Source organism: Ammospiza nelsoni, chromosome 1 (genome assembly GCF_027579445.1).
Source record: "Ammospiza nelsoni isolate bAmmNel1 chromosome 1, bAmmNel1.pri, whole genome shotgun sequence".
In the NCBI taxonomy this organism is placed as follows: domain Eukaryota; kingdom Metazoa; phylum Chordata; class Aves; order Passeriformes; family Passerellidae; genus Ammospiza; species Ammospiza nelsoni.
The window spans coordinates 2,810,070-2,824,208 of NC_080633.1; the positions used below are offsets into that span (position 1 = coordinate 2,810,070).

General features: G+C 44.8%; 1 protein-coding gene across 1 annotated transcript in view; it reads left to right on the forward strand.

Annotated features, from left to right (window-relative positions):
* OBSCN (obscurin, cytoskeletal calmodulin and titin-interacting RhoGEF) overlaps positions 1-14,139 on the forward strand; it is a 195,780-nt gene that overhangs the window by 92,867 nt on the left and 88,774 nt on the right. Inside the window, exons 49-58 of the mRNA XM_059466521.1 lie at positions 191-457; positions 1,103-1,366; positions 2,437-2,703; positions 3,770-4,036; positions 4,702-4,968; positions 6,198-6,464; positions 8,239-8,511; positions 11,518-11,784; positions 12,617-12,886; positions 13,471-13,737. Of these exons, the coding sequence (XP_059322504.1) occupies positions 191-457; positions 1,103-1,366; positions 2,437-2,703; positions 3,770-4,036; positions 4,702-4,968; positions 6,198-6,464; positions 8,239-8,511; positions 11,518-11,784; positions 12,617-12,886; positions 13,471-13,737 (2,676 nt within the window). The remainder of the gene's footprint in view (positions 1-190; positions 458-1,102; positions 1,367-2,436; positions 2,704-3,769; positions 4,037-4,701; positions 4,969-6,197; positions 6,465-8,238; positions 8,512-11,517; positions 11,785-12,616; positions 12,887-13,470; positions 13,738-14,139) is intronic.

Genomic DNA, 14,139 nt, shown 5'->3' on the forward strand with positions numbered 1-14,139 from the left:
CCAAAATTATTAGGATGTCTGTTCCCACTAGGATATTTTCACTTCTCTTTTCTCTCTTTGTGGCTGATGCTCACCCTTCCTTGACAACTTCCCTCTGTCACAACCTTCTCACCTTTCCCCTGTCACTTCCTCTCCATTCCCTGGAGACACCCTCAGTTTGTAACACATTTTACCTGCATCCATCCTTCAGCTGTGCCTCCGTTTTTCCAAGAAGAAATGACCAGCCAGGAAGGGGTAGAAGGTGGAACAGCCACTTTTCACTGTGAGCTGAGCAAAGCCCCTGCCTGTGTGCAGTGGAGGAAGGGCCAGCTCATCCTCACCTCGGGCCCCAAGTACAGCATGAGGCAGGAGGGACGTGCTGTGGAGCTGCTGGTCCATGGACTGGACCTGAGTGACACTGGGGACTATTCCTGTGTGTGTGGAGACAACATCAGCACAGCTGCATTAACAGTTCATGGTAATGTAATCCTTGGGGTGAACATCCTCCAAACCTGCCCAAATGTCTGTGGTCTGTTCCTATCTCTTTCTGTTTGCTTGGGTTTTGGTTCCTTACATGGTAATGTAATCCCTGGGCGAACATCCTCCAAACCTGCCCAAATCTCCATGGTCTGTTCCTGTCCCTCTCTGTTTGCTTGGGCTTTTGGTTCCTTTCATAGTAATGTAATCCTTGGAGTGGTCCCAAGGTCCTCCAAACCTGCTCAAATCTCCATGGTCTGTTCCTGTCCCTTTTTGTTTGCTTGGGCTTTTGGTTCCTTTCATGGTAATGTAATCCTTGGGTGAACATCCTCCAAACCTGCCCAAATCTCTGTGGTCTGTTCCTGTCCTTTTCTGTTTGCTTGGGTTTTGGTTCCTTTGAACTCTCTATGCTTCCTCCTTTTGTAGAATTGGGAAAAACATTCCCTGCTGGTGTTTGCCCCCCTCAGCTCTGCTGGTTCATCTCACTTTCCTTGCCCTGATCTAGTGGCCAGGGAAGCTGGGGAAGTTTTTCCATTGTGTTCCGCTGACCTGGATCAGGGCTTGGTGCTGCCCCATGAAACCTCTCTCATCAAGCTTCCCTTTAAGGAACATTCACCCTCTCTATGGTAACTCTTTTACTCCTCAGTGCTACCTCCAGAATTCAAGAGTGAGCTGAAGGACCTGGAAGCTGTGGAAAATGGCACAGCTGCTCTGCAGTGTGAGCTGACAAAACCCGCTGACGTGCAGTGGAAGAAAGGGCAGGAGGTGCTCAAAGAGAGCAGAAAACATGAAATGAGTCAGGATGGGGCTGTTGCAAAGCTGGTTATCCACGAGCTGGAGGAGGAGGATGCTGGAGTTTACACCTGTGTGTGTGGAGATCAGCAGACAACTGCCACGCTGACAGTCAATGGTAAAAAGCTAAAGGGAAAAGGCTGCAGGATTTTCTGAAAATTAAAATAGCAACTGTGGTTTAGTGTTGCTTAAGGAAAAGATTGTAAATCATGAAGTGTGCAGAATAGCCTGGTCAATGCAGCTCATAGAGTGGCCAGGCAGAAAATGGGAATGGCAATGCAGAGCTAAGTGCATTTTTTCTGTATTTTGCTGTCAGAATAATCAAAATCTCTCCTGCAAGAGGCCTGCCTGAACAGGGCATCTGAACCTTTAAATTTCCCTGCCTTAAGAGGGAGAATGAACTCTTGCAAGTCTCTGTATTAGCAGGGAATATGAACTTTGAAAATTCCCTGCTGATCTTCAGAACACTTCTTCAGTGATCAGGGCAGCACACTGGCTGCTTTTACAGCAAGAAAACTCTTATTCCATTTTTAGATCATAGGTTAAGTTCTATATATTTCATGGCAAATGTAACTTCCTGAAATCCATTTCTTCTTGTATTGTATTTGTGGGGACTCCCATGGCAGGAAGGAATGATGAATCTGACTCCATGTTCTCAGAAGGCTCATTTATTATTTTATGATACTATATTATATTAAGAATACTATACTAAAGAATACAGAAAGGATACTTACTGAATGCTAAAAAGATGATAATGAAAACTCCTGACTCCTTCTAGAGTCTTGACACAGCTTGGCCATAATTGACCCATGAGTCCAATAATTCACAGCAGAATCCAATGAAACAATCACCTGTGGGTAAACAATCTCCAAACACATTCCACATGAGCAAAACACAGGAGAAGCAAATAAGATAAGAATTGTTTTCCTTTATCTCTGAGGTTTCTCAGCTTCCCAGGAGAAAATCCTGGACAAAGGGATTTTTCCAGAAAATGTGAATGCCACATTCTTGCTCTGCACATGTTCCTATTACTTCTCAGGGCAACTAGCTTCATAGTTTGAATTAGAGCATTGAGGTTTAGAGACATCTGGAAAAAAGCCCACCTCTTTTGGTGCTTTCATTTTCCCTCTACATCCTTTTTCCCAAGCCCCATCTGCAGCAGGTCCAAGTCATAATTCTATTTTATAGCCCTACCAGCCCTTTTTAAACAAGAGCTCCAGGACACTGAGGCAGAAGAAGGCGGCACAGTGACCCTGAGGTGTGAGCTCACCAAACCCAAGGCTCCAGTGGAGTGGAGGAAAGGAGATGTCACTCTCTACCCCGGTCTGAAATACGAGCTGAGGCAGAAGGGCTGTGCTGCTGAATTGGTCATTCATGACCTGGAAGTGGAAGATTCAGGAATTTACACCTGTGACTCCGGACACCAGCGGACAACGGCTGTGCTGGCCGTGCATGGTAGGCACTGGTGACCCTTGCCTCAGGACGAGTGCAGTGAAAGGAGCTTTTCCTGGTGTTCTCTGTTCTCTGGTGTTCCTTTGATTTGTTTTGTTGCTGGTCCACACCAGAATAAATGTTCGTCAGGGGCACAGCACACAGCAAAGTAGAAAGGTTCTTCTTGCGGTATCTGGAGTGATTAATGGCAATTAAAGCAATTGAATAGTTTGGGTTGGAAGGGACCTTAAAGATCATCCCTTTCCATCCCTCTGCCACTGGCAGGGACACCTTCTACCAGAGCAGGTTTTTCAGAGGTCCAATCAACCTGGCTTTGAAGGTTGCTATAATATAAAAACACACTGAACCGTCCTGCCCTGAGTGCAAGGTGTGGCTGGATATGGGAATGGGATAAGGGATGCCTAACTGGATGTAATCCTGCTTGGGATGGTAAGAGATGCACCAATTAAGGGATAAGAGATTTCTAGGATATATGAATGTGCTGCATTGTTACTTTGCTTTGAACTTCAGGTAGAACTGCTGACTGCAGACAACTTGAATCCACACCTTCACAGTGTTCCTTCACTCCTTGTACCATCCTTAATAGAGATCTGGATTTCCCCTCCCATTTACCTCTTCACTGTGATCTCTTACCAAGAGATCAATACTAATTTGATCTTTTGTACATTGATAGAAGCTTTATTTGGAGCAGAAATTCTCAGTTTAATATTGCAAACTCACAGACTTCTATTAAGGGACAGGGATCTGTGTAAGAGAGGCCATTCCCAGTGATCTTTGCCTAAAGCATCCATACCTGGCATGGAAACTCTTCCTTAGAAAAGTCTGACTCCTTCAGACCCCAAACCAGGCCATTCTGTTGACCACTAAGACCAGATCTTTCCTGACTTTGCCTGTCCTCACCTCTTGGTTCCTTTAGTGTGTTTCAAGAAAGATTCTGCCAAGACAGAGAATTGCGTAATCCCCAGGATTATGGAATTATTAGAATAAACCACACCTGAAGGATGATGGTAGGACTGGATCCTTCTTGCACTAAAGTCCTCTTGAAATGTTTTCTTCTCAAATTTTCCAGCACTGCCCATCACGTTTAAGCAACCTTTACAAAATAAGGAGTTTGAGGAAGGAAGCACAGCCACGTTCTGCTGCGAGCTGTCGAAAGCCAGCGCCGCAGTGGAATGGAGGAAAGGAGGTGTGGGGCTGCAGCCCAGCCAGAAATATGAAATGAGGCAGAGGGGATGCCTGGTAGAGCTCTTGATACACAACCTCAGATTGGAAGATACAGGAGAATACAGCTGTGATACGGGGGATCAGGAAACCAGGGCAGCTCTGAACGTGAAAGGTACGTGGTGTGAGCTGACTCCTCATGGAATAGGTTCCTCCAACAGGCAAAAAATCATTTCAATATCAGTATTTTTAAGTGCATTAGTCTTATTCTCTGTGAATATTTTCTTTTTCATCTGATATATTAGGATTTTTTCATTTTTAATAAGAATGGAAGAGGACGATGCTTTGTTCTTCCAGTGCTGTGTTTGAGTTTTAGGCTCTAATAGGAAATACTTTCAAGCTTTGTGCCTGAGTAGAAATTAAAGAAAGAGCAATGATTTAACATAACATCTGGATATGTTGTTTGAATATTTAAAAAGAATATTTTCTTTCAAATACTGGAAGAAGAGAGACAATGACATCCCTGACCTCTCAAGGCTGTCCACGGAGTTTTGAAGTTCTTTGCTCATGAGATCATTGTTAGATCAACTCAGGGATAAAATCCTTCAATGAATTCACCACTGGGAAGGATCTGAGTGAAGGAACAAAGGAAATAAACGTTATGGGTGCAGATGGCTTCTTCTGATGCAGCAAGATCTCCTAGTTGTGCCAGGAAAATTAGAAAACCACGGATCCTACCTAGGAATATCACAGTGAAAAGCATCTTGTTCTCCAAGAGACAGTCTGTGCTAACCAGCCTTCACTAAAAGATCCTGTTGATCCTTTTCTTTTCTCTTTTAGCTCTGCCAGTTCTTTTCCAAAAGCAGCTCAAAGATGAGGAGGCAGAAGAAGGAGCCACAGTGAAATTCCAGTGTGAGCTGACAAAGGATAACGCGGCCGTGGAGTGGAGGAAAGGCACCATGGAGCTCTTCCCGTGTGCCAAATACCAAATTAAATTAAGTGGGCGCACAGCTGAGCTTGTGATCCATAATGTAGAGCCAGAGGATGCTTCTGATTACACCTGTGACACAGGAGACCAGCAGAGCACTGCAGTTCTCAGAGTGAATGGTTAGCATTGCACCCACCCGGGCTGGAGGAGAAGAGGCGTTGGTGGAACTGTGTGAAAGGTGTTATTTAATCCAAAAATTAAGATAAGGAGGAAAAGAGCTGCCCAGTCATAAAGCAGAATATAGAGAAGTGGATCTGGTGGGACAGGGTTCCTGTTTGAGCCTGCAAAGAGTGCAGTGCACTGACCCCTTCCTCTGATAAGATAAGAGCAAGGAATTCTGCATCATGGGGATTTTGAAATACTGACAAAACTTCTTTTGGCACTTTGCAATTTTGCTGGTTCACTTGAATCAATAGGAAAATCACACGTCATTTAAAAAAAGCATTTTGAGGTTGCTATTTTTAATCTCCCTGTGAAGAGCCTGAGAATGCTGGGTTTAACCTGACCAGGAATAATGTCTGTGATTGATCACAGAATCACAGAACAGGTCACAGGTCCAACCTTCCTGCTCAGACAGGGCCATGCCAGCACCATCTAGGAAATGTTTGTGTTTGTCTCAAAGTTGGGTGGAATTTGTGACTTTGATCTTAGCCATAACCTTTCAAACAACATATTTTTGCTGATTCTGACTCAAAAAGCAGTCACAGGGTCAACTACGGATGAAAGAGCCCAGTGATTGCTTTACCTGTCTCACAGTAGTGTTTTTACTGGAACCACAGGCACTGAGATTCCTCTTTTTCCAACTGCTCACACATACCCCATGGATATCCCCTCCTTGCTTCCATCAGTGGCAAGCTGTTTTCTGAGCTGTTCCATGATCTACTTCAATAAATGTCCATTTGTGCATCATCTGGAAGGACTCAGTGATGATGATCTGGGTCTTAAAAAGACAGCTGAGAAATCAGAAATTATTTTAAAGCTTTACATTATTTAGCTGCTGAAAATCAGGAGTATTTATGTAAAAGTCAAAAGATTTACACTGGTTTAAACAGCAAGTGCCAGGTTTTACTTTGTCAAAAGCTTTGTGTGTTGGAGTTTCCAATATGCTGAGCAGACGCATGAAAGGTGTCATGTGGATGCCCTGGACTTTATGGGATATAAAAATATTTGGGGAACTTTCTGATTCTCTGGATATACACAATATAGGGAAAAAAAATGGGTTTATTATTATATCACCGCTTAATGCAAAATTGTACTGCAGCACCAGAGCCTGGGTGCCTTGTGCTGATTTGTGCAGACCGGGCGTTCAAGCAGAGAGCTGATGCATTATTTATTTCTCATTTCACAGCCATCAAACCCCAGCTGAAGCAGCAGCTGAGGAACGAGGAGGTGGAAGTGGGAGGAACAGCCAGGCTGCGCTGCGAGGTTTCCATCAGCAAAGCAGAAGTGGAGTGGAGGAAGGATGGAGTCCTGCTGCACCCCAGCTCCAAGCACGAAATGTGGCGGGAGGGGACCCTCCGGGAGCTCCGTGTTCACCACCTGCAGCCTGGGGATGCTGGGGAATATTCCTGCAAGGCTGGAGACCAGACAAGCTCTGCCAAGCTCACCGTGAAAGGCAAGGCCTGTTTATTGGAACAGGGAGATTTCTGAGATTTCCCAATGTGACTGAGTTATGTACACACACATGAAATGGGTTATTGTGTGTTGTATTTGTAGGGAAGCCCCAACAAAGGCAGGAATGATAAATCTGACTTCATGTTCTCAGAAGGCTAATTTATTACTTTATAATACTATATTATATTAAAGAATACTATACTATACTAAAGAATACAGAAAGGATATTTACTGAATGCTGAAAAGATAATAATGAAAATTTGTGACTCTTTTCAGAGCCCCGACACAGCTTGGCACCAATTGGCCAAAGAGTCAAAACAACTCACCAGAACCCAGTCAGACAATCACCTTTGAGTAAATAATCTCCAAACACATTCCGCATGAACAAAACACAGGAGAAGCAAATCAGATAATTATTGTTTTCCTTTTTCTCTGAGGCTTCTCAGCTTCCCAGGAGAAAAATCCTGGGTGAAGGGATTTTTTCAGAGAATGCAAATGCCACAATTGTGATCAACATGGAGCATAGGATAGGAAGGGTATAATTAAAAAATAGAAAAAGTGAATTAAAAATTAAAATTAAATTAATAAAAAATTTAAATAATCTAATTTATTAAAAATACATTAAAATTAAATTAAAATTTAAATTTAAAAATTTAAAAATCTTATGGTCAATGGATACACCAAAGCAAAGATTGACTTAGTGGACAGGAGAGGATAAGTCAGCTGTAATCTGTGACTCATGGCTTGGAATATTTGCTTGACATCATGTGCATGGGGCTGAACAGATGGTCCAGCCCCAGCTTCCACTCACGTGGCAGCTGCATCTGGCCTTGATATCATTGCAGAGCTTAGGTTGGACCACTGGTGTGGAACAAACACCCCCAGCATCTCCACGGGCTACTCCACGTTGTAGATCCCCTGTACATCACACCCAGCTGCACCATTTCTCGTGCAGATGTTGACGTCAGTTGTAGAAATATCCACTGTGCTTGCTCACAGGGAGACTGGGCTGATTTTTGAATGGTTTGACTCAATGATTTTAGAGGTCTTTTCCAACCTTAGTGATTTTATGATTCCTTTGGTATTCCCCAGTGGGTTTGGGGGTATATATTTATATCTGGGGGTATTTATATATTATTTAATCAGCTTCTGCCTGCTGGGGTTGTCTGTATGATCCTTGCACAGGTGTCCTGGAAGCAGGAGTCAGGCAAACTGCAGTGCAGCAGCCCTGTGCTCACACCAACCCAGTGAGTCCTTCTGGGAGGACAAAACCAGCCAGGGCCTCAGCCAGTTTGGGGCATCAGCGGGGAGTAAATGCAAATCTGTTCACAGAAATACCATAGAGAGGGTCAGGCTTTAATGTTATCCTGTGAAGATGTCGAAGTGTAAATGGAACAAATTTCAAAATCCTGATTTTGTCACCAGCAAAAATGCCCTCTTCACCCAATCAAGCATAATTAAAAAAACCAATATGCAGCGTGTCTCTTAGCAAGGACAAGTGGTAAAGCCACTACAAATGACAAAAGTCATTTGTCCTGCTGCCAAGTACACTGAAAGCAGAGTTTGAAATGGGGTTTGGGAGGCTGTGCTGTTCCAGATGATGCACAAATGGACATTAATTCAAGCAGAGCATGGAACAGCCTCTCAGAGGCTGTCCCCACCCTTGAAGGACAAGGTGCTGAGCAACCTTTGAGCAGGGCTTGGAGCAGGTGACTCCCAAATGATGGTTCCATGATTTGATCCACGCTTTCCCTTTCATTTCTGCCTCCTTGCAGAGCCTGACGTGACCATCGTGAGCGGCCTCAAGGACGCGGTGGTGGCCGAAGGGGACGATGTCACCTTCAGGTGCCAGGTGTCCCACGAGAACGCCAGGGACGTCGAGTGGAAGCTGCAGGACGTGGCTCTGCAGAACAACGAGATGAACGAGATCTCGGTGGAGAGGGGCAAGGTGCACACCCTGACCCTGAGGAAGGTGACAGAGCAGGACATTGGCACCGTCACCTTCCGCGTGGGACCCCACACGTCCACAGCAGAGCTCAGGGTGAAAGGTGAGGGCTCCCTGTGCTGTGCAGCAGGGCCAGTGGGAACAGGGGGTGCTTTGCTTGTGCTGGCAGCAAATTCAAGGCCAAAATTCACCCCTTGTGTCTCAGGGGTGCTTGTGCTGCAAAGCATCTGTGGCTGAATCACCAGGGATGAACAGGGGACATTTCACCATCTTCCCAAAGCTCAATGATTCCTGCAGAAATTACTAGCGTGGCTTCACTTCTTGGGTGGGTAGACCTGGAATTTTCATTGCTTGGCTTCACTTCTTGGGTGGGTAGACCTGGAATTTTCATTGCTTCCACCACCCTCTCTAGAATAATTGGGTTTGGAGGGACCATTTGGTCCAATCCCTCTACATCTTCAACCAGATCAGGTTGCTTAGGTCTCGTCTCTTCTCTTCTCTTCTCTTCTCTTCTCTTCTCTTCTCTTCTCTTCTCTTCTCTTCTCTTCTCTTCTCTTCTCTTCTCTTCTCTTCTCTTCTCTTCTCTTCTCTTCTCTTCTCTTCTCTTCTCTTCTCTTCTCTTTCTTCCTTTCTTTATTTTTCTTTCTTTTTCTCTTTTTCTTTCTCTATTTTTCCTTTTCTCTTTTTATTTCTCTTTTTCTCTTTCTTTCTTTCTTTCTTTGGTTAAATTCTCCATCTAAAATCCTTCTCCTTCCCTCTCAGAAGCTTCTTTTAACCCCTCAGTAAATAACACAGAAGTCAGAGGATTTTTTTTTAATACTCAACCATTCAGCTGTAGCTTTAACACCGAGACAAAGGTGCCTGGAAAACAAAGCAAAGCAAACAAATCCTTTGCTTTGCTTTGTTTGTAACTTCAGTGCCACCTCCAGTCTTTAAGGAGAAACTGCAGAGCAGGGAAGTGCAGGAGGAGGACGCAGCTGTCCTCTGCTGCCAGTTCTCCCAGCCCAGTGCTGAGCTGGAATGGGAAAAGGACCCTCAGGTGTTCTCCCCAAGCTCCAAGTATGAAATCAGCCACGAGGACTGATAAATCAGTCCACACTTTAAAGATTTATCACTAAAAACCAGAAGGTTCTGGCAAATACATCTGTGATAATGGAAATGAACAATCAACAGCCCCTTTGACTGTTAAAGGTGGGTTGTGTTGGGTTTTTTTAAGATAAGAAACTTGCCCCACTGCCTTAGTTAGGCTCTGCCAAGAGGATTTTTTCTACTGTCCTTGATTTCAGATGTGCTGTCAAAAGCAGCTGAGTGCTTTTGCTTTTAGAAGTCCTGTGGTGTCTTATGCAAAAAAAATGCAGGGACCCAAGTGTGGGAATTAATTCCACACTTTGAGACCCTGTGGCCTCTCTCTGGTCACTCAGACAATGAGGGCTGGAGCTAAAATTAAGATAGGACTATTTTTGATGCTTAATCATCCTTTGAGCTGCAGTTCTGCCAGGAAAAATGGTGATCCAGGTAAATTTGTTCAAACTTGGACACAACTCCAGCTAATGAGCAAGGCACCTAAGCACTTCTAGTGACAAAGGTCTTTAAAATAGATATAATGTGATATATGTCTGTTTTTTTCAAATCTGATCTGATACAAATACAATACCAAGGTGACTTTTTCTGAGACACACGATCAGGAAAAACAAAGATGAGCCAGGATATTGTTAAATCCCACCTTTTGAAATATCCCTGAGGGCTCACACATGAAGGGGTGCACCTGCCTGAAGTCAGACTGACTCCACAACTCAAGGGTACCAGAATATTGGTGCTATAAGCAGGTCCTCTGATGGCCACTTTGTGTCTCTGCGTGTGGTCTCAGCCACTCCAGCACTCCTTGAAAAAAATTCCAAACCCAGGAAGCTGAGCAAGCCTGTGCAGTCACACTGTAAATAGCATTTCAGCCAATTGGATGAAAAAAAAAAATATATATACATACATACATACATACGTATATATATATATGTATACACATACACACACACATATATATGTGTGTATATATATATATATATATATAGACACCAGTAAGTGTGAAGGCACTGTGGTTCTTCCAGGGAACTGGATCTGAGGAGCTAAACTTTTACATGTTTTTATATGTGGCACTTCATAAATCCACCCATCAAAACTCCACCTTGACACACCATCAGCACAGAGACTGCCAGGGTTCCTTTCTCTGCTGGTCCAGAGAAAGTTTCAAATAAGGAATATTATAGAAAGATGTTTCTCCATGCCCTCTCCCAAATCCACAAGAATTTGGATACCAGGAGTAGGCTGTTGAGGTCTGGTTTTGGTACCCATTTGGAGATACATTTACTGAGATGCTCAAAACTCTGTATCCATGACAATTGCTGTGCAAGAAGGAGCACAGTCCTTGAGGTGCTCAGTGTATGAGCACTGTATGCAGTGTCCAGTGACTCTTCAGGAGTGCAGAGTGCTTAGAGACAATTCCCTGTTCCTGACCCAGAGCTGGGGCAACTGAGAAGCATTTTAAAATCTTTTATTCCATTTTCAGATTCATGAGAAGGGTGAGACAATACAGATGTTAGAATCCACACCATCACAATCAGAAGGCAACTATTTCCTAATTACAATACATTATAAACATTTCTTGTCCCATCAGCTTTAGCCACACCATGCTGAAAATGCCTTAAAGCCAATCATCTAAAATTACCCCTGGTGGGTCCTACTACAATGCATCTTTCATAGTTCTATTTCTCCAAAGTATCCAGTCTAATTTGCGAGGCCATCCTTTGAAACTTGTTCCTGGTTCCATTTATCTGTCTCAGCAATATCTGTCCTATTCCATGGCATTTCTAAGCCAGCATTTCTTCTCTCTAAGTTTGCATACAGACGCACACACTATGTGGACCTTCTGTCAGGCTTTAAGAACTTTCTACAAATCCATTTCCCACACAGCACCCTCTATCATCCCTTTTTTTGCTTTCAAACTAACTTTGGAATTGAGTTTGAACCAAATTTAGGGCGGCAACAGAGTTTCATCAAACACTGCAGTCAGCAATGACACACGAACTTTTCCCCCCTCTGACTTTTCCTGATTTAGCTTCTCCAGTCACCTTCACCCAACCCCTCCAGAACCAGCAAGCTGAGGAGGGTGGCACTGTCACCCTGAGCTGCGAGGTGTCCAACCCCAGCACCCCTGTGCAGTGGAAGAAGGGGGGCACAGTGCTGCGAGCCAGTGACAAGTACAGGATGCGCCAGGACGGGGCCGTGGCTGAGCTCACCATCCACAACCTGAGCCAAGCTGATGCTGGGGACTACACCTGTGACACAGGGGACCAGCAAACCACGGCAGCAGTGCAGCTGAAAGGTGGGGCTTTGCATGGGAAAGGGCTGGGCACAGCTTGGCACCACGGCAGGGGTACAACACTGACTAATTTGGCAGCTAAACCTCGTCCCTGAAACGAGGATCTCAGAGATGAGAGGGGTTTCACAGGGCTAAGAACTGTGTCAGTTACCTCTAGAAATGTGCCTTTGGTCACTGCTTCTGTGGTTTAATGATAATTAATTTTCACCCATGGGAATTGTTTGACAATTTCTTCACAGCACACAGGTTATGATTATACACATATGAAATATTTATTGTGCATGCAACACACAGTAAAACTTGCAAGCTTTTAATACACATGCATACACATGAATCACACGTCTCTAGCATTTTAATATGTTGCTATGTGACTGTGTTTTTATCAGTTTAGAATCACAGAATGGTTTGGGTTGGAAGGGATCTTCAAGATAATTTAGTTCCAACCTTCCACTGTCCCAGAGTGCTCCAAGCCCAGTCCAACCTGGCCTTCCAGGGATCCAGGGGCAGCCCCAGCTTCTCTGGGCAACTTGTTCCAGGGCCTCACCATTCTCACAGAGAACAATTTCTTTCTAACATCTAAGCTAACCCTGTCCTCTTTCAGTTTGAAACCATTCTCCTTTTATCTGTCACTATCTACTCCTAAAAAAACTCCGTCTTCCTCTTTTTTTATAAGCCCTCATAATCCTTCTCTTCCAAGCTGAACCCCCCCAGATTTACCATTTAGGGCCTCAAATAACAACAACACAGTGCTGTCAAGAAAGAGCCTAACAACATGTTTAACCCAGGAAGCATCCCTTGAAAGCAGATCTAAAACTCTGTTGCCCTTTCCATGAAGAAGCAGCAGCCACCATCGTGGAGGGGCTGAGGGACGTGGCCACGCACGAAGGAGAAGACGCGGTGTTCGAGTGCAGGCTGTCCCAGGAAGCAGCTCAGGATGCCCAGTGGTTCCTGGGGGATGTTCCCCTGCAATCCAACGAAATGAATGAGATCAGAGTGCAAGGGACACGTCACAGTTTGATCTTGAGGAAGGTGACCCTGGAGGACTGTGGGTCCGTCAGTTTCAAAGTGGGGCAGCATTCGTCGGCAGCGCAGCTGAAGGTGGAAGGTGAGCAGCCTACCAGGAAGAGGGGTTCAGCAGGTACTGGCAGGCACTGCTTGGACTTCTGGAGAGGTGTCTTTGGGATTAGGGAGCCTTGGAAATCTTGGGAGATTCTGCTAATCTAATTTAGCAATTTAGAGAGGCACATCTGAGCCAGTCATTCCAGTTGTTTTTATTATACGTGGAGTGAAGATTAACATCCTTTGATGTTATTTGAAATAATAATTAATATTACATCCTTTGATGTTATTTAATATAACAATTAACATTAACATCCTTTGAAGACCATCCAATTATGCAGCTGATCACATGTGACAATCAATGCTGAAGAGTGTCATGAATATACTCCGGACTAATCTCCTACTTATGATGCTTTCAGATCATATTTACAAAAAGAAAAGTCTGAAAGCTCTGAAAAACCTTTTTTTAAAGATATATAGAAGGATTTTTGAATGATGGCCCACTCCAATGCCTTGTGCTGCTTGTTCCTCTTCGACCTGGTTCCAAATGTAACCACAGACCCCCAGCTCTGCCCTGGCGGTGATGCTGGGTGAGGATGCTGCAGCAGCGCTGGTTCCCTCTCCCCACAGCTGCCCCGGTCACCTTTGTGAAGGCTCTGCACAACCTGGAGCTGCAGGAGGGTGGCACTGCCCACCTGTCCTGCGAGCTGTCCCAGCCTGATGTCCCCGTGGAGTGGAAGAAGGGCACGTCTGTGATCCAGCCCAGCCACAAGTGCAGCATCCAGCAGGAGGGGAAGGTGCACACGCTGCTCATCCGCGACCTGAACCGCGCCGACTCCGGGGAGTACAGCTGCCACACGGCTGCTGGCAAGACCACGGCCAGGCTGGAGGTCAAAGGTAGGGTTCCTCTGTGCCCAGCACTGCTGGGAGGAGGGAACATCGATTTTTAGAGCTCTCTGCTTCAAGAGAAGCACTGATCAGTGGAGCAAGTGTGGCAGAATCCACCAGGTTTGTCAGAGGGCTGGAGCACGTGAAGGACCTGGACAAAGCCAGTTGTGATAGGACAAGGGGTGATGGTTTTAAACCTAAAGGGGGATGATTTAGATTAGGTATAAAAAAGATTTATTTTTTTTTACAATGAGAATGGTGAGGCCCTGGCACAGGCTGCCCTGGACCCCTGGAAGTGTCCAAGGCCAGGCTGGACAGAGTTTGGAGCACCCTCGGATAGTGGAAGTTGTCCCTGACATTAACAGGGTTTGTTAAAAGATGAAAGTACCTCCTAATTTAAACCATTCTGGC